The sequence below is a fragment of the Macrosteles quadrilineatus genome, unplaced genomic scaffold, assembly GCF_028750875.1.
Source record: "Macrosteles quadrilineatus isolate MER2022 unplaced genomic scaffold, UCM_ALF_1.0 Scaffold_1__1_contigs__length_201487025, whole genome shotgun sequence".
NCBI lineage: Eukaryota > Metazoa > Arthropoda > Insecta > Hemiptera > Cicadellidae > Macrosteles > Macrosteles quadrilineatus.
In genome coordinates this window covers 20,262,875-20,284,364 of record NW_026542594.1, presented here as the reverse complement: position 1 = coordinate 20,284,364, position 21,490 = coordinate 20,262,875, and the positions used below count along the sequence as shown (strand labels likewise).

The following is a 21,490-nucleotide window of genomic DNA, read 5'->3' as shown; positions in this document are numbered from 1 at the left end:
TTTAGTTACAGTAATCACAAAGGAAGGGAGATTGCAATATTGGTGAAGGACAACTTGAATTGCAATTTTAAACAATAATATACCAATTTATATTACCTCACTCAAACCTTATCAAACATAAAATACTTTAAAACTCTCACATTTTGGTATTCGGGAGATGATTGTGTTCTCGATCTGACAAAAAAACTGGCCAACCTCACAGTTAAAATTGTGGCTTGCCTTGAAGGCCATTGCTGCGATGCATCCGAAACTATAATATTGTGTTATAATTACCACGTCAAGTAATCCAATGTTGTTGATGTGAGGTTAAAAACCTACATGTTTCACCGTTAATACGGCATTGTCAGGGTACAAATACATAAAAAAAGACATTACTGTCATATGCACTCAATAAATAAATAACACAAAACGAACATTAAGACACGACACGGACGGTCCTGGCGCAGGTAGTAGACACATCCGAAACATCCACCTTACCTTACCTGACATCCTACATTACCAGACAAAGTTGTCAGTGGACATAAGGTAGTATTTAAATGTTGTGTGTTTATAAATGTGTTTCCTGATGAGAAGACTGACCCACTCTACAGGTAAGCTTAATCTTCCTATCAAAAACCTCTTCTGACATACCAAGAATACCTTAACTATATAATGGTACATTCAATTGACAATTAATTATTTTCCATCCCATTCAGTTCTAACATTAAATAATTGACGTTAATTTAATTTTAACCGACAAAACTTCACCAGAGTTATTCTTTGTTTAAACCTCAGAAAAAGTAATTTACAACAATTAAATTTTTTCTACATATTTTTATTTAGCACAAATTGTTACCTAGCCATCTTGTAAGTGTTGTGAAGAGTTGAATGTATTTCGTCTTCTGTACGTTGAAGAACACAAAGGGCCCAAATATCAGCAGAAAAGTTATCTGAAAAAATATGTAATCATGAACTACATGCGGATTAAATAGCATATTCAACGACTTTTGGTGCTTTAATACAAATAAGGTTGTTGTAGCTTAAGGGACCTGTGTTGGATCGATGGACCAAAAGGTTAACTGATAACTAAGTTCCATTGATGGAATCTTATCTACGTCGTGATAGAAGTCAGGCAGTGTTCTTTGGCGGTGTTTTGTCGAATTTGCTAGAGTCTAAACATGGCATTCCACAAGATTTGATCTTAGGATTTTTGCTGTTTATAATTTATGTTAATGATCTGCCTTATAATATACAGAATGAATTTGTTTCTTGTAGTATGTACGCTGATAATGTTTGTCAAAATTTTTAAATTCCTAAGGACTTGTAGAATGTAATCACTGTTGGCTCTGTTAGTATAATGGTAGTAAATTATCTATCACTACACCAAGTAATCTGAATAAATCACACAATCACAATTAAATATAAATACAACTCAAGATCTAACAATATCTTAGGCCAAAACAGAATCTAATCAACAACCTATTACATTTTAAGCTGTCTTAATTCAGAGTAACTTCATATTGACTTCGTAGTTGTTAAAATATCCAAAGGTATGTTTACATAAAGAAAACCAAAAATTGTTGTTTCGAGGGAAGTTCTGCTTCCTCTTTACTATAGTTACATACACTGTCATCTTACTTGTGGTACCATTCTTCGGGCTAATTGTGGTTAGGTAAAATCTTTATTTGTGTTGCAAAAGAGAGTGCTTGGATTAATTGCTGGTGTTCCACCAAAAATTCAAGTTAAACCCATTTTTAATTGTTTTTCTGTAAATCCTCTTATTTGTAAATGTATATTTTTCACTGTCTTATATATTGTAAAAAGAACATTAACACTTGGTCTTTCCATAATGATATCCATAGTTATAAAACTAGAATCTGTGCTTAGCTTACAAATTATTACTGTACTTACAGTATTACTCAAAATAGTTTTAAATATTCCTCGATTAAGTTGTTCAAGTGTTACCATTAGATAAATTTAAAATATCTGTTAAGAATTTGTTATTGAAACACTGTGTTTCTGATTTAGGAGAATCATTTTGACTTAAAGAATGTTTTATTAATTTATTGTTTACTATATTGTCACAGCCTTTACAGCATTGTATGATTTTTGTACATTCAATTCAATTCAATTCAATTCAATTAGTTTATTCACGGCAGAAGCCATTGTACAATAATACCATTACATACGGGAGATAACAAGCAATAATAAATACTAAATACTAAATAATACAATAGGTGAACACAAGAACATAAGAACATAAGAATTGGTGTACATTGGTGTCTTGGAATAAAGATTGATTTGATTTGATTTGACGGTGGGCTCTGAACCGTTCGACATGGCATTATCATTATCACAAAAAACAGAGCCATTGGTAATTGGCGGCTTTTAACCAATACCTCTAAGCTGTGCTCGATTTGTAAAAAATGAAGTGCTGGAACTGTAACCTATTTAATGTGATAAGTACCAATTTATGTACCTATTTATTTATGCCAATATTTTTATCTTTCGGAAAGAGAGGCACTGGAACGCCGTTCTGCCGCAGATCGAGCACTAAGACATAAACACTACTTTCTCTGACCATTTAATCAGTCACACTCCAATTAGGGTAAACAAATTTATAAAAAGAATTTATAGCATTTTATGAGCAAATCAGACACCTTTACTATATTTAACTTTCTTTACAGGACCATTGTACTTTTTTAATTTTTTTTCTTGTCCTAGGATGCTAGGCACGAGCCCGGAATTGTTTTTCACATTACTTCAGGCTAGACCTAGGGGTTACGGCAATATCACTTATATAAAATCCATCGGTGATTTGGCGGGATTTGAACCCGGGACCCCAGGAACCGGAATCCCGCACTCTAACCACTAGACCAGCTCGCTCCCCCACGACCATTATACTATCACATACTAAAGTAACAAATTGGTGTGCATCATACGGAGTTTGTCTGTCCCTATGGTGCAGGGAGTTTGTAAGCGTAGACTTGAGCAATCTTTGTGCAGATGGGCAGAGTCTATGCTTAACTCAATACGCGGCGTGGTTGACTTTCATGTGGAAAAAATTGTGATCGCACCCTTTAGGAGGATGTCCACAGGGCGGTGTACTTTCACCCTTACTGTGGAACCTTGTGGTGGAAGGTCTTTAATGTGAACTCATCAACAAGGGCATCTTTGTCCAGGGCTTTGTCCAGGGCATGTTGAATATCTAAAAAATAAGCTACGTAAATACATTTATGCATTCAGACAACTTAGTGATGTTCTCGAAGAGCGAGAAATTAAAATTGCTTACTACGCATACGTTCAATCATTGTTATCATTTGGAATTATTGCTTTTGGTGGTGCTTACAAAACTATCTTGCAGCCTCTTTTTGTAATGCAGAAAACAATTTTAAAAGTTGCTTTTAAAAAACACTTTAGATATTCAACTGACGACCTATTTGCAGAATTAGGAGTTTTGACAGTTAGGCAGTTGTTTTTGAAATTTATTTTAGTACACATGTACAACAATTTTGATAATATTTTTGAAAAAACTACTCATTCACACAACACGCGCTTCTCTCAAAACGTTGGTATATTTGTTCCACAGACTGTAAAATCATTTTCACACACAAACTGCTTTCATTTAACCCAAATTATCTATCGTAAGTTGTGTGATAAATACCAGAATTTTGAAATTTTAAATTCACCATCTCTCTCTTTGTTTAAGAGACATGTAGTAGCGTGGCTTGTGGGACTGAGTTCAGAGGACACCGAGGCTGTTATCGCGTCGGGCTGACCTGACCGTTGACCCTACACTACAACACACAATCACTGATACACCACCTTCAATGACTAACTAATACACAACCCGCCACTCCTCTCCGCTCAACCTATCACTTGATTTTTGTGAAGCACTTTAGATTCTACTTAGTTTCAGAGAAATATCGTAGTCCAGTTCCAAGCAAGACAACATTTATTTTCAGACGTGATAACAATCACTTCAAAAAAAAATTCCCATTCACTAAACAAATTACCCGCAACTCATGTCTACGCACAGGCCCTGCCTATGTAGACACATTTCCATAACATTGTAGCTGAAGTCACTAATGTCAACCTGCAATATGTTTAAAGCATGGTGTCTCAAAGAAGGACTCAATATTAATCCCTCCAAGACAGTCAAAGTCCCTTTCACAGGAAAAAGAACTTGGATTCTCATTCCAGGCTGAAAGTTAGCACTAATTAGCTGAGAGTGTTGAGTAGAGTCAAGTATTTAGGACTGACACTTGACTCCAAGCTGATGTGGAACAACACACTGCATAAGGCCAAATGGACAAGGAGATTTGCAGGAACTACTAAGGCCCGATTTCAAAAAACACTTTAAACCGCCGTTAAACCATGCTCTAACTGCAGTTAAGTCTTAGCTGACGAAATCAGATTTCACCACCCGCCGTTAGAGCTAGTTTAGACTAAACCGTCGTTAGATAATTAACTGCCCAATTTTGACCGGTTAACTTCTTTAATTCTTCGTTAAGTAAATATCAGCTGTCTTTAAGGTTTTAAGTTTATATGGAAATGCCAAATGGTAGAAGAGAATACGATACAAATAAGCTTTAGAAAGTGATTGCGATGAAGAGTAGCCTATGTTGTTCGCCGAACTAGGTGGATAAAAGAAAGGATTAATGATTTTAAAAACAAAGATGAAATTGATTTTATTATTAGATATGAACTATCAAAACGTTTAGTCTTTTTATTTAGGCAATAAATACAAACCACTAGTGGTTTGTGCTTAGGCTATCCCACACCACATAGTGCATTGCTTTAGGTTATCCCACAAGGTTTTTAGTTAAGGCGTAAGCATCTCTGTGATCAGCGATCGCGTTAAACTGATTGGCGATCAAGAGCCATACTCTTTTATCCCGCCTAAAAAGATTGTTTTCTACCAACATTATTAAATTACTTTTTTTATTGTATTCAAAATATAGGGTCTATTTTCCTTTTCCCGGCTTTGGGTAATCCTAACCCAACGTCCAAACAATTGTTTAGCGTTCGGTCAGACGTAATTAAAGAAAACTAGTGGCTTGTAGGGACATAAGTCCCTAAAAAGCTCAAATGGAAAAGAAATTATTGTAATATTTAATCAAACTCAGAATCAAATGATATATGTGTCAGGATAGATATCCCAGTACAACATCTTTTGTGTAAAAAAAAAAACAAAAACAGTTTGTTATTTGTCGTTGTTTGCTTTTGTTGATGTTATTTTCAATAAAGAATTTTAATGATTCCAGAGGTACCAAGAATAAATATTGGTTTATTAAGGTAGCTTTGGTTTTTTGGTTAATGCTGATAAAAAGGCTTCCATGATTGAAATACAGTATTGGAAATTGTCTTCGTCAAATAAGAAAAGGCAAAAAATGGTGTGTTGTCATAAACTTAGTTCTCGGTCAAAACCGCTAAATTAGCATCCCTACCCTACCCAGTTATTATTTCTAAGTCTATGCTCATTTTGTAAAGGTTTAACAAAATTAGTCTTAAGTAAAGGCATCCCATTGACAGAACTTAACCCTAAATTTGTTTCTGATGAACATTAAAAAAACCACTATTATTAGCCTAGTGTAAGTATATGTGGTGGTAATCCTCCTTAAGGTGTGATTGATTTACATATTCTACAAAAAAAGGGCCTAATCAACGTTTAATTACTAACTATTTTGCGACTGGTTAGGGTTCCATTACCCAGTTATTGAAACTAATCACGACATAAATACTTTTTGTTAGTTTTAAGAAACGGAATTTACCTCTATGTTCTACTGTTATATATAGGTGCTTTCTTTTCTACCGCGCATGCTAGGCTATATTATTTGAACCTTTTTTGATTGGAGCAATTAACAAAGTACTTAACTACTTAATGAACAAATACCTGTATGAACCCACTTCATCTTTATTCCCAAATTGTTTTCTAAGAGTAACCGTTGAGGTTATTCCACTTTATACAAAATATTGATTAAACACTACAATAAATCTAAATCAAATATAAATGTTAGTAAATTTACAAAAAAAATGGAATAAATCTTTAACATATGTTTTGAAATCAAAACAAAGAAGATCTTCTTTTAATCTTGAATCGTTTCTTTAATCTTAAAACTTTGACATAACTAAAAAGTCTTGATTATTAAGGGTAACATTATCCTTTTATATAGTTGGTTTTATATAGTATACATTCATGGTGGAAGGAAAAAACATAGGTGTGCTATTCCCGTCATATTCTGACGTCACTCGGATTGCAAAAAGATCACCTGATTGTAACGGTCAAATTAGTATGTATTTGTTTTGATTTGATTGTTATTGTTTTTATTAATTTTTCCTTCCACCATGGTATACATTACATTGCAGGTTTGACTGGCAAATGAGTAATCCAAATGTAAGCTTACTTGCTTAATGATAAATCACGATCAGCTGTATTGAAGTAAACAAAAATCAGCAGTAAATGCCTTCTAATGCTATTCTTATGGAGAACATTTTACGTTATATCTAATTTCCCGCCGTCACGGGATCAAGACCTTTAATTTGAGCCCTCTCCCGTCGTCCTACGACTTCCCAGTCGCCCACAATTTTGACGCAAAGAATCGGCTTACGTAATTAATATATTGATAGATAGATAGATATCTAAACCTAAATTGTCATTATTCTGCTAGTATTTTATAGAAAATCATTATTTTGGTTTTATCTTTATTGGGTTTCGTTCTTGTAATTATTTTGACTCCAGTTTTTTCACTACTTCAAATGTACCAAACTGGTTAGGCATAGTTATCAAACAGAATATTGAACATCCCTGTAAAAAGTTAGATTTTGAGTCTTGACTCGACCGCAAAACTCAATCAATTTGTTCCTCAATTGAATATGTTTGATCAACATTGCTTTGCCTTTATTTACTTGTGTTAATTGTTTTGCTATTTATTCTTGCTTTCTGTTGTTATTTTTGTCTTTTTGCTCAGAATCTATTGTATTCCTGTAAACTTTGCTGTCTTCAGTTTTGTTTTCACTACCTCATAAACACTGTCAACACTGATTTATTTTCGAGGTTATGTTTACTTGCTCCAATAACAGCCCGGTATTATGACAGTTCATTGCCACCGCCACCTGGATTTTACTCTAAACTCTCGTTTATAAAACCAGTGTTAGTTTTGACGCGTTTTCGGTGGTGAAACCAGATTTCCTTAACCGTGGTTTAAATCATCGGTTAGTTTTAACCGAAGATTAACCTAACCATCGTTAGCAAGAATTTGGTAAAATCGGGCCTTAGGGAATTAAACCCCTGTAAGCACTGAAGCTGTGGTTAGTCCTCAAATTACCTATGGTTCGCTAGTCTGGTGGACAAAAGTGAATCTGGTAACTGGCATAGCCAAACTAGAAAGCCTGCAAAGGCTTGGTACGCTACAAACCACTGGTGTCTTCAGGAGCAGTCCATCTGCTACTCTAGAAGTCGCTCTTGGGCTGCTACCTCTGGACATCTTTATCAAAGCTGAAGCCTTCAAGACAACTTACTGTTTAAAGGTTGTAAATCTGTGAAGGGACTGCATGTCAGGGGCAGGCCACTGCGTCATTGCCAAAACTGTGGCTCCGTGTCCTGTGCTTGAAATGACCTCGGGCGTCCTATGTACAGAGGCATTTTTCACCAAACCCTTCACTGTTGGATTCCGATCTAGGGATGAGTACCTCCAAGAAACGGAGAGTTTCGTCTGGTACACAGAAGGCTCCCTAGTCGATGGAAAATATGGTTTTGGAGTATACAGTCGACCACCCAGAACAGAACTTTCTGCCAATTTGGGACTATACTGTACCATCTTTGAGGCATAAATTTGTGGTATCTTGACTTGTGCCAACCTAGGACTAGCCAGATGCTGCCAAGACAAGAAGATAGTGATTATGTCTGATTGTCAGGCTGCTCTTAAAGCTCTTGACTCAAATGAGGTCACCTCACAACTAGTTTGGGAGTGTTTGAACACCCTCTGTAAACTTTCCACATGCGAATCTGCGAACTCTTGGCTGGGTTACAGGCCATGCTGGCAAAGGCGATAATGAGAGGCAGATAAGCTGGAAAAAAAGGTGCAAGCATGCCGTTTTTTGGACCGGAGCCGTTCTGTGGCACCAGCAAAGCTACCGCTAAACACACAATAACCAAATGATACAGGGGACAACACCCTGGCGCGCTGGCGTAATTATCGTGGACAATCACTTGGCGAGAAATTGCTCTCAGAACCTAGCACCCTCTTCACTCGCTGGCTGATAAGGCTGGGGAGAGAGCAGGTCATGCAGGTACTTGCTCTTATCACTGGACATGGCCATTTCAGGAAACACCTCCGCACTCTAGGATGTCAATGACAATGAAGAGTGTCGACTTTTCAACCAGTCAGATGAGAATGCAAAACACATCATTATGGATTGTGATAGACTTGAGCTAGGAGAAGGGCTCCATTTGGTCTAAAGCAGCCAGGTGATGAGCCAGACGCTAACATTGGGCTTAAGCTCCTGTACCAAGACAAAGATATCGGCATAGGCTTACCCAGTTAGCGGCAAGTGGGGATGCACAATAAGCTTCGGTTGACTTGCTTAGACCACGAGCCCACCCCTCTCACAATACAATACAACATATTGGTGCCATAAGGTAATAATTTTACTATGCTAGTGAGTAGTGATCTATCTGAGGTATTGAAATCAGTACCTCATAAGCCAACTACTGATCACTAGGCCAGCAAGGTCGTAGTTTCGTTCCGCTGAGTCTCACACAAAAAATTTTGCTGTAGCAAAAATGGAATTTCAATTTTTTTAAATTAATAATTTGCGATGTTTGCGGGGTACGATGATGAACCCGTGACCAAGCGAGATGTTCACGATTTCGCCGTGATCGCGGTTGATGATGACGATTTTCTCGTGATTGCAGGAGTTGTTCACAATGCCTCGATCACGGGTAGTGATGATGATATCCCCAAGATCTCAGGAGATGTTTACGATATTACTGCGATCGCAGGAAGTTCCGCTTAAGGAGCAGGGGCCGCTCAGGTTAATTTGGCCTAGGGTCGCAAGTACCCTAAATCTAGTGTTGATTGAAATGCATAGCCTACTTGTATGTATTATTCTTACCAGGAATACCCTGTAGGCTTCTATCGTCGAGTAGGAATGATTAGGCAGGCACGGTTTATCATCAGGATCAGTGAAATTTGTTGACTTGCTGAAACATTTGATAAACAGAAGTGCAAATTAAAATTATGTAAAATACAATGTACACTTCACAGCAAATCTGCAAACTTAGTTGAACGTTAGACCACTTTATTTTGGTTGACCAGTCTCATTTAATTCAAATGAGAACAATTGCTGATATAAAAGCTTTTAGAATAGTATAATTTTAAGCGTCTTCATCACATTTATACTTTCCTAGCCACTCGGCGCTATTGCAGAGGCTTAAAAGGCTTAGGTAGAGGCGTATATAAGGTATAAGGGGCTCAGAAATAATGGATATGAAGAAAAAATAAGTACCAAAATATAAATTATTTATCATGAATCATGCGTGAATTCATCGCTGAGGCAGACAGTGATAGTTTGTTCGAGTTCGGGTTGCTTCAGATTGACTTGAGCTTGAATTTATTTGTTACATATTGAACATGATCTCCCTAATTTAATTTTGAATCAATATGTATTCCTAACACTTTCTGTGAATCCGCCGGGGTTAATACGCTACTATTTAACGAATATGAACAGAACAGTTTTTCCTCTTAAATTGCAAGATTTGTGTTTTTTAATTGCTCAACAATAGTCCATTTTGAGAGAGCCATTCTTCTAGTTCTTTTTTGGTTTTTTTAACTATGATTTCTAATTGATAATATGTTTTGAGTTTTGGTGTCCAAACGACCGCGAAGACGACAATGATGTCTACACAACCGCGGGAAATGATATGAATTTTGCAGCAATTCCAGAAGACTACGATAATTTCCACATTACCCTGAGAAACCAGAGATGTTTGTGATTTTACCACGAGGTTTTTGTGACCGCGGGAAACGATGATGGTTTTCCCGTGCCTTCAGGCTTTTGCTGTGACTCCAGAAGACGTCAATAATGTATCCACAACTGTGGTAGATGATCAGGATATTACCCCAAGTTTGGTTTGATAAAAAAGCTTGGGCTAGCACATCTCTAGGTATAATACAGATTTTTTTTTTTTTTTGCTAGCCTATATCAAAATAATGAAAATAGAAGATTTAAAATATGGTAGTTATTTGATGTGTTTAGAAGGACAAACACCTAAATTAGCTAGTTAGAATTTTTCATTGCTGCATTATTTTTCCTTTACTTGAAAAACAACCCGCTCCCTAGAAAACTTTTTTTGTAGTGTTTTATATATTATATTGAAGCCCATAATTTTCCAAACAAAATCGTATATAAAACCGTATACTTTAGAGTGTTTTTAAGTTTCTAAGATACATTTTAATAAAACCCTGTGATTCTGCAATAAATGGGCCGACATTGATGCCATTACTATGGACACTTGGAGGGTTTAATTAACCATTTTTTAGTGTATGAGTTAATTATAACCAAAGATTAAACTAACCTGATAAATTAATATTTTAATACTGTACTTTGAAATGGTGACCATACCGATGTAGGTATTTTAAGCCAAGAATTAATGGAGATGAGTGTAGGATGAGTGGCGCAACCTTTTAGTTTTGAAAGAGACAAAGGCCGACATATTCCTTAGATACAGCTGTTGATTAATAGCCAACAGCCAAAGGCAACTAAAGGGCCTAAGGGGGTTAATAGGGGAATTCAAACCTCATTTTGCCTTGTAATTAACAAATTTGTCTAATTATCAGGGTAATAAAAATGGATAACATGTGTGATAATGATAAATTAAATGAAAAATTTTTAACCTTCTTGATATAAACATTCTGATACACGGATGGAAAATAAGGTTTTTTTATTTGATTTCAAAACTATTTACAAACACTGATATTGATATAATGATGTAGTGATGTAACATTTTCATCAAACCACAACTGAAATACTTAACACACCCTTTTATGGAACATAACCCATAATTTAATATTTTAATTTTTAATTTAATATTTTTTCATAATTTATTTACTACTCTTTTTATGATTTATCTGTTTCATCATTGTATCGGTGGTCCAAAAATAACTCTGGGTGGAAGGGGAGGGCGTTTGATTATGTTGTATCGATGGTCTAAAAAAAACTCATGAGAGGGGGGCCCAACAAATAAGTTTGCAGGGGGGCCCGTAAAAATTTGTTACGCCACTGTCCTTCCGTACGGTAGATTCCTCCCAAAATTCCTCCCCACAAAGAAGGAAGCACATATTGACGTATTAATAAAACTATACATATTTCTGTAATTTCTTAACACTTTCAAAACTAAAGTTGTATAATGAGTTACCAGTATGTGTCCACTAGAGACTGCCCAATGGCTGCGGCATAGATAGACAAGTCTCCGAACAGATAAGATACAAAACAAAGGAAGAATGCGAGTCGGCCACCTCGGTTGAAAAGTAGGGCAGCCATCTCTCCCTGAACACAGTAAAACGCCAAAGTTAAACTAAAGAAACAAACTAAATGTTATTCAATAATGTTTACTCTTTTATGACTATGTCTTAAGTCACAATGTGATTCATGTTCTTTTGTGTTCATTTTCACTTCCAATAATTTATGTAGGAGTAACTAGGAAGTTAACACGGGTGGGAGGGGGAGTCTCAAATTATGGCACATTCAGAAAATAGTCAATGAGTCTTTCTAATATCCCTTGAGAATTGGTTGGTATCCATAACTCATGCTAGGCTTCAAGGCAAATCTTTTTCAAAATCTACATACATTTATTCATGGTATACTAAACCTTTAGCATTCAATTTTTGTGCTGATTAACAATGGCAACAAACTATGAAAGTTAGCCAAACACAAAGTGTATATTAACGGCTCTTAGCATTTTAAAGCTAACAATTGTGATCATCGTAAGATACCGGTAAATGTTGAATATGTTTAAAATATGACAAACAATAATACTGCACTCTAAAATAATAAGTCTGTAATATTGCCTTACCATTTCAACTTTATTGTCGATTGTATAAAAGGCTACAGGATCTGAAGGGAAGTTCTGGATTGACCCTGTAAAAATTTAAAATAAATTCCTTTATCTAAGTTAAACTTTTCTTTAAATAATTTCTTGGTGAACATTGTACATGTTGTTAAATTTACAAAATAAAAATAATAGCGTGAATAAAAAATACGTCTAATAGCACTTAAGTAGCTATCCTATCCTTCCTATACTTAACTCCCTTAACTCCCTCCCCCTTTTCCTCCTTAACTTGTATCAATACGAGCTATGTCTGTTGTCTGTAATATATATCTCAAAATGCAGCAAAAGTATTTTTACTAAATTTTGGAATTATGGACTTATAGCCCTAAAAACGTTATTGGTAACAGCCACTACCTCAGGAAAATTTGTATTTCGCTACACAACTCATTTGAAAATTTAAAAATTTAACATTGGCCTATGGGTTGCTAATGAACTATGTTGGTTGAACAAAATAACAAGGAAAAAGTAAACAAAACTGACTTGTAACATGTGTTTACAACAAGTCATCTATAGTATACTAGCAAATTACAAACATAGAGGATACGCGTCCGGTAACCGGACGTGGATAAGGCGTACGGCAATGACGTCATGGGGTTGCGGGAGCCTGGAACGCCTTTACTACAACAATACCATGACCAGCCATCGGTGGTCGTGGTGTAGTGGATAAGGTGCTCGGCTCATATTCAAGGGGTCCAGGGTTCGAGTCCCATTGGTGACTTTAACTTTTTGTCGAAGATTTTGCATTGAATACCATTTATTCTTAACTGTACATCTTTTATTAGAATTTTTGGCATTTATAATTTTTTTATAGAGAAAGAATTTAACCTTAATTCGATTTTTTCATTATCAGCAAGTTTGGTTGGTTAGGTTAGGTTATGACAGTAATTGCCGGACGTCTAATCCACGTCTGGTTACCGGACGTGTATCCTCTGCCAATTACAAAATACAGTTGAGATGACTCAAGTGGAATATTTGAATAGTAAAAAGACTGAGTGTTGAAATAAAAGTAAACTGTGTTATATTAAATCTGAATATAAAATAAACATCATTGAATAATAAACATAACTGGCTGCTATGGTGACAATTAGCTTTATATGTTCATAACATTCTCCCCCACTTAATCACTGGAGAGCAAAGTCCTTAAGATAGGATGGAACCTTGCGTTGTCTGGAAGGACGAGTTGATTTATTTTCTTTTTGTTCGCCTGGTTCTGTGGCTTGAGGGTTGTCTAGATTTTCTTCCCTTAGAGTACCGTCTAGTTCTGTTGGATTATTTGTATACTATTCAGACTCTGGATGGATCTCTTGTGGTGGTGCTTGACAGTCTATCTTCGAAAATTGCTGAGTATTTTTTGAATATATCCTCTAGAGACGGAACTAGATTAACATCAACTGTATTCATCGGTGATGGTTTTCTGTTGTCTATCTCACTGAGTTCAATTTCAAGTCCACGAATCTAAATTCGTCCTAACAACCATTACCCTCAGGTACTACAAATAAATCAGCATTTAGTATTTTTTTATTGTAAGAAACCGAGACAGTTACTTTACCTTTAGGTTTTATTATATGATCAAAGTAGGAGCTAAATGAGATAGGAGTTGGTTGAAGTGGTAATTTAAGTCCAAGTTTATCAAAGTCCGTTTCTGAGATTAGGCCTAAGGAAAATCGTGCACCAGCGTCTACATCAAATGTCAGAGGCTTGTTGTTGATAGTGACTGTAACCATGTATTTGTCTGAGTCTGGTCCTACTGTGTAAAGATCTTCTATGTCGTTGATTTGTGTGATTCCATACTCATCTGGGTAACTGGATTCATCTTCAGTGTAATGAGACAACAGGATGTTTGTTGTAGAGTTCTTTAGTAGAGAAGTGATACAAACTTTTGATAGCCTACGTGTCCTTGTTTTCCACAGGAAGTGCAATTAAGGTTATTCGGATTAGTTTTGCATTCATTAGATTGATGGTTTGATCGACCACATTTGAAACAAAGTCCATCAATACCCAAAGCTTTGTAGTTAACGCGTATTTTTAAGCTTTTGTTACGAAAATGTTGTGATTGAGATCTATTGGAACCACGGTCATCATATTTTGGAGTCTTAAATTGCTTGAAACTTTGATATTCCTTTGTCTTATTCACACTGGGCCACCATGGTGGCGACACCGTTGGTGACACTGGTGGCAGGTCAAAATGCGCATGGACCACCAGCTCAACCACCAGCTCAGCCACCAGTGCACCTGCAGCCACAAAGCTCACAGTTGGACGTCGAAGAGGCAGGTGCTTAGCGTATATATTTTTTTGAAATTGCCAAAACATAAGAAAAAATGTAGTTTTTTGGTTCATCCGTTTTATGAGATATAAGTACCAGAGGGACTTTTTTCATTCACTACCAAGACCTAAGAAATAACCCTGACACGTTTCACACTTACTCAAGAATGAGTGTTTTAAGTTTTGATGAGCTTCTGGGACGTCTGAAAGATAAAATATCAGGACAATCTACGAGACTGCGGGCTGCTACTAACGTTGTGGAAAATTAAATAAAAACATAGTTAATATACCATTTATTAATAACACTGTAATACCTTGACTTAATGTATACATTGCAATGACGAAAAGATGTTATTGAAATAGAGTATACATTTTGTTATATCATTAAAATTGTTTCCCCATATTTATTACCTTAACAACTTCAAAAGATTAGTAAACTAGTATACTGAGTAATGCCCACTGGTAGTGTCTGGTGGCGCTGCCAGTTGCTCCAATGTGAACAGTCTGATAAGAAACCATGGTGTAAACTGGTGGCGCCACCAGACTGGTGTCTTTGAAAATTGCAACCCCGAGCCACCGCATTTCTGGTCGCGCGGCCAGACGCGCCACCAAAGCTCAGTGTGAAGATGTCCCATTTAAATCAATGCTAATGTAACAAAGCCACCATGGTGTCGCCACCGGTGTCACCACCATGGTGGCCCAGTGTGAAGGGGGCCTTAGACCTTGAATGCCTATCAATTTTGTGTGTATCCGCATTTTAACTTGATGATTGTGTGACAGGATTACAAATTTTATTTGATTCATAGCGGGAAGCTTCTAAGGCAATTGCTTTCTTGAGGAGTGGGTCAAAACTGTTGAGATTAGTGTCTTGTAGAAGTTGTTCACGTATCCAATTGTCTTTTAGTCCTCTAATAAATTGAGGGCGAAGAAATTCATCAGCAATTGAAATTTTACTTTCACATTCATTGCAAGAAGTGTAAAAATTACAATTATTCAGGTTATCTTTCAGGACTGTGACAAAATCAGAGATAGATTGATGCAACTGTTGTGAAACGCTGAGGAAATAGTGTTGTGCAACAATATGAGATAATGTCGGTGACAACATCACTGTGAAATGTTCGATTAATTGTGAAAAACTTAAGTCTTTTACAGGGTTTTCTGGGCCTAAAAGAGTTGCCAGATTATTGTAATGTTCCTTACCAATAGAAAAGCACAGGAGGTGAGCTTTCATCTTGTCTTCACTAATGTTCTTCAAATTGCAATAATCTTCAAAACGTTCCAAATATGATTTCAATTTATCATTATTTGAATCAAAATGTTCAAAAGGATTGATTTGGGGAGTTGAAGTTGTATTACCTAGAGCTGCAGCTAAAACATTCATACGCCTTTCAAATTGTTCTTAATTCATTTTAAGTTAATGTTTAACGAAATAAAATATCTTGAAAATAATAGAATAAAACAAGAATTGATAATAGTTTTTTACCAAATCGTCGCCAACTGAGATGACTCGAGTGGAATATTTGAATAGTAAAAAGGAGTGTTTAAATAAAAGTAAACTGTGTTGTATCATAGACTAACCAACACAAGTAGACTTCTCATCCCATTGTAAATTTTGAAGCTCGTTTTTCATGTCTAGTTCATGTACGCCACACTGGGCAATAGTGTCGACGAAATTTTGTTTCTATTATTTTAGGGTTAATTTCTTGATTTGTACTTTACTGTTTGGTTAAATAACTAGGGGACAATTTATTGTTTATGATTAGATTGTATTATTTGGCTAAACGAGGTTTTCAATGACTGTATTAACGGGAAACAAATTGTAAACAAAACACGACCTCTACATAAACCGTACAGAACTAACAATAAAATTGTCTTCAGCTGTTCCATTAGGATGAGAAATCTACTAAGGGAGTATGTTTTATCTATAGTTGTATTAACCCTTTGGCTGCCAAGAACTTTTGCTGTTTTCTGTGCCAGAACGGCCAGCTGAGTTTTCTGTGTGTAACATTCAGCTGCAAGGGCTATTAGCCATATGACAACCAGAATTACCAGGCCAAATCATGTGATTTTGCAATGTTTATTTTTTTTTACTATACCGGTAACTTCCCATATAATATAGATAGAACCTTATTTCTTTTTTTTGTTTTAAATATAAACGAGGGGTTAGCCCGTCCTACGTAGGGGAGTCGAGTAGTCAGTTAAAACTGTGTATAAATTTGTGTCACAAACGCTGAATGTTTACAGCTGTTATGTTAAGCAAATTATTTTATACCAAAAGCTAGTTTAGAATGTTAGCGTCGGCTGCTAGACTTTTTAAAAATTAAAATTTAATTTCCAAAAAACTGGATCCCTAAACTAAAATTATGGCTTCGACATTCCCTAGTTCTAAAAATTATATGTTCAGCACAAAAATGATGAAAATCCGTCAAGTGGTTGATTCAGAATCGTGGTTCATTATATTTCAGCAACAAAAGAATAAAAAATACAAAAACTACATGTAAATGCCTGACGCTATTAAGTTTTATGTTTATTTTAGGGTGTAGGCCTACAATGATAGATTTTTGCAACAACACTACTATTTTTCTAAAATATTTTTTTATTATTATTTATTGACCAAAATTAATGAAAATTAGTGTACTATGACAAAACAACATATAGTAAATCGAAATATAGTATTGGTTAATAAGTTAAGTGTAATTTAGAAAAAATTTTATAGTTTGAAAAAATAAATGTGTTTTATTAAAAATTTTATTTTATATTATTTTATTAGTTGTACAAAAATTTTTTTAACCAGTTTTCATTTAAACTAGTTTACATGTTGCTCGAATTCGAGCAATTGCAAATTATTACAGGAGCTATTTCAAAACGAATAACAGTCATATTTACAATGAGTTTAAAAGAGTCAACTCTAAGATTACCGGTGTGTAACTCAGACCATGTTTTTCTTCGTTATTGATAAACCTAAATCATTCCGGCCGGTTTTCTCCTTCTCAAAATGCCTCGCTGTACAGGCAACACAGGTTATTGATAGAGGGCCAATTGAGAACGAAAAGTCGTTTTGGGGTAGTGTAGGGCGCATTTGTAACCTAATTAATAGTTGAGATTGTCCAGGGTAAATAGATATATATCAGTGTTTAGAGCACATATCTTATATATTAAAACGTGACAGGGTTTTTTTTATTTCACGATTCTGAATCAACCACTTGACGGATTTTCATCATTTTTGTGTTGAAAATATAATTTTTAGAACTAGGGAATGTCGAAGCCATAATTTTAGTTTAGGGTTCCAGTTTTTTGGAAATTAAATTTTAATTTTTAAAAAGTCTAGCAGCCGACGCTAACATTCTAAACTAGCTTTTGGTATAAAATAATTTGCTTAACATAACAGCTGCAAACATTCAGCGTTTGTGACACAAATTTAGCATTTGGATAAAAATGAAAAGACACACGTATGGTTGAATTATTTATACTATGTGTCATGTGTAATGATATAATCATTGATACGTTCCATTCTTCAGTAAGAGGATGACAGATTAATTAAATATACATAGTAAAATGATTATGAAGTAGATTACTAGATGATGTTCAGATAATTTTTTTAAGCAATCTTTAAAATTTTCTGTTGGTTTTAGTGAAAAATCATTTGTTTTAACTAACAGCTGGTTAAATATAAACAATATTGGATAGAACTATGAGGTTATTTTATTTGCTCTATGATTTTGTCATTGATTATACATTGATTAGGGAATGAATAAGATTAGTAGAGATAATTAGACCACAGAGATAAGTAAAACCAATAATACAATGCTTATACAAATCTAGGCTCTGTCCACGGAGTCTTAAGAGAAAGGATATGCAAATGGTTTTGCTACTCTACTTTTTTTAAGGAAAGAGTATAAAAATAACAATGTTTACGTGTTTTAATTCATCTTGGTAGCTTTAATCAGAGAATTATACTCTTCATCCTTGATATTCATCCATTCTTCTTTAAAATTACTTTTAATTGCCTCATTGAAAGTTTGCGGTTGATCAAAAACATCAACAGCTTGATATGAAACTAAGGATGAAAAAGCAAGATGGCGGATGGTTAAAGTTGACTTATAAATGTGTGTGCTTTAAAATTAAATAATATTTATCAATACTCACTGTTTCAAAAATAAAAGTAGTGAATGTTTTTCTCATAACATCAATAGACCTGGTGAGCACTAATACTAGTTTTAACTTCATGAACACTTTTGTAAACTGGAATTATTAGTTGGGCTTTTCAAACAAGAGGACTGAACTGATCATTCCTGCTCAACTCTGCAAGTTTGTTCAATCCATACTCGGCTACTGATAAGATAACCTGACCGGATTTTCGTTTGAATTCTTCCTTTGTAAATAGAACTGTCACTTGGTTATCTTTGTTTACAAACAACTCATAGTAACTTATACTTATTTGTATGAAAATTCCATATATTAATTTATTTATTAATTTATACTTATAAAAACATTACTTAACTAATATAATTTATTTTGCATTTCATAGAAATTAAGATGGAACAAAAATGTTTAAAACCAAATAAGTATCCTTGTGGGGTTTGTGAGAAAAATGCTACCTTTGGAGCTGTATTTTGCAATGGTCCCTGTAAAAAGTGGCACCATCTTAGGTGTGTAAATCTGACCTACAATGAGGCTAAAAAAATATCTTTGGATAACGCAAAATTATGGCTGTGTAATGCATGTTTAAAATCAGGAGATGAGGAAGATGAAACCACAAGCACATTGGAGAGCAGTAAATTGTTACCTGTTAATGAGAACCTTGAAAATTCTCTCACTTTAGCTACTGAGCTAGGAAGCGCAATTCTCCGTGAGAATGAGGAGTTAAAGCAAACTTTACATGATGTACAAAATTCAAAATCACTGCATGAGCTTGAATTAGAAGATAAATTAATCGTTAAAGATGATGAAATAAAAAATCTTATCAGAACCAAAGAAGAAAAGGAAGATGAGTTAGGTGCTATAATTAAATCTTTAGAAAACAAGGTCAATACTCTAAAAAAATTAAATGATCAACTAACTCTACAAGCAGCTTCTGATCTACATTCTACCAATGATAAGTCTACTGAAACTATTTGTAAAAGATGTGATATTTATGGTCAGGAAACAAAAAACATGATTGACTCCATAAGATCACTAGAGTCTATCATTAGCGTTCTACAAAGTGAAAATGAGGAACTCAGAAACAAAAACCTTCAGCTGCAAAATAACCAACAGTGCAGTTTAAAATGTTTAAATTGTTTTCCGAAAATAAATACTAAAAATTCAGCATGTGCTGAGTGGCAAACACCGAGAAATCCATCAAAAGCCAATAAGGGGGAAAAAGAAATGTGTAGGCCTACAGTTGAATGTCAAAATAAGTTTGCAGTTATTTCGGATGTAAATACTAATGGTGAGGATAAAATTCCAACAGCCCAACCAATAACAGCCTCTACACATAGAAAAAATAATAAACAAAATTTAAAAACACATGTAAAACCAAAGAAAATGACTATTTCTCGCAACAAACCAAACAAGTCAAGACTACTAATTTTGGCTGATAGCCATGGCCGTGGCCTTGGCAATCTTGTACAACAAAAGACCGTTGTTAACGTCACTTCCTTTGTAAAACCTGGGGCATTGCTGTGTGATGTCATAAAAGAAGTTAAGGATCTTTCCAAAGACTTGAGTGAAAATGATTATCTGTTGGTAATAGGTGGGACAAATGATATAGAAGACAAAAGTGTAAGCAGTATAAAAGAAGAACTCAACACTTTACTAACCAGTATCAATAACACAAACCTGATTATTGCATCACTGCCTATGCGACATGACTTGCCAAAATTAGACAACAAAATTAGTAATATAAACTATTGGCTTGAAGAAAAATTGAAGAACTCCGTAGAAAAAAGAAGATTGCTAGAACTACACCTCTTGCCTCGGGAAATGTACACAAATCATGGTTTGCATTTCAACAAAAAAGGTAAAAGCAAAATTTCTGAAGAAATCCTAAATATAGTCCGTGACTGCTGTTTCAACCCCGCTCTATCCAATAACTTCAACATCCGACTGCCTTCAGATGAAGAACCCGTCACAGTTGTAGAGGCTGACATGAATAAGGTAATTCACAAGCTGCGAGACACCGAAAACACTGCCTTTGCCCACTGCATCTCTGCAGATGTAAATGATGACAGGCACATGAGTGCTGGGGTTGCAACTGCCTTCAAAAAACATTTTAAAAAACCATTGTCCTCAAACTTTGTAAATAACAGCCTTACCTGTCAAAAATTCAATAAAACCCTAGTTTATGGACTGGTAACTAAACCTAGATATTACTCCAAACCTAATATTCAAGATTACAACACTGCATTTGATACTCTCTTAAAGGATATTGAAAAAAATGGTCAAAAACTTGTGGTGTGTTCCCCGCTGGGTTGTGTTAGGGACAACATAACCATCGAACACTTTGCTACAAAACTACTGGAGCTACGCAAGAAAACGGGAGTCAAAATCATGGTGGTTGTGAAAAATGAATATTCCTCAAGAGTTCTACGAGGCGGACTTCCCTATGATGATTTTGTCAAGAAGATCAGACAACAACTTTCCAATCCAAAGGACTCCAACGCATCCGATCTAATCTGCACAACCGACCTTGACGTCTCAACTGGCCCTGCATCCAGTACCCCAAAGGTAGACAAGGTGTGTTCTACAAGCCACAGGTCTCCTATTGTAAATAGTGTTTTAGTTGTAAATCATGTAAATAGTAATGAATCTCTGTCCAATGCCAAAGATAACCCTGTTCTCTCAAAAAACGAAACCGTAAACAAGACTATACAGACCACTTAAATGTAGACAATTTTTGTTTATTTTGCAACCAATTTCACAGTCTTACAAATGTAAATAGAGTATGGCCTGTATGTAAAGAAATCAAAATAGATAAGAAATATAATTGGCTATTACATTTGAATATTCAAGGTGGTCTGATTGATAAGAAAATAGATTTAGAGGTGATTTTAGATAGCTCAAACATACTTGTTATTTGCCTAAATGAACATTGGTTAAGTAGAGGAAATATTGATATTTTAAATAGTTTTGAAAATTATAATTTGGCACATTTT

General features: G+C 35.1%; 1 protein-coding gene across 1 annotated transcript in view; it reads right to left on the bottom strand.

The window, feature by feature from the left end:
- Positions 1-21,490, bottom strand: part of LOC129004798 (transmembrane protein 104 homolog) — a 70,194-nt gene that overhangs the window by 25,448 nt on the left and 23,256 nt on the right. The window contains exons 5-8 of the mRNA XM_054433442.1: positions 12,056-12,120; positions 11,399-11,529; positions 9,097-9,184; positions 836-929 (exon numbers count right to left, since the gene is read on the bottom strand). Of these exons, the coding sequence (XP_054289417.1) occupies positions 836-929; positions 9,097-9,184; positions 11,399-11,529; positions 12,056-12,120 (378 nt within the window). The remainder of the gene's footprint in view (positions 1-835; positions 930-9,096; positions 9,185-11,398; positions 11,530-12,055; positions 12,121-21,490) is intronic.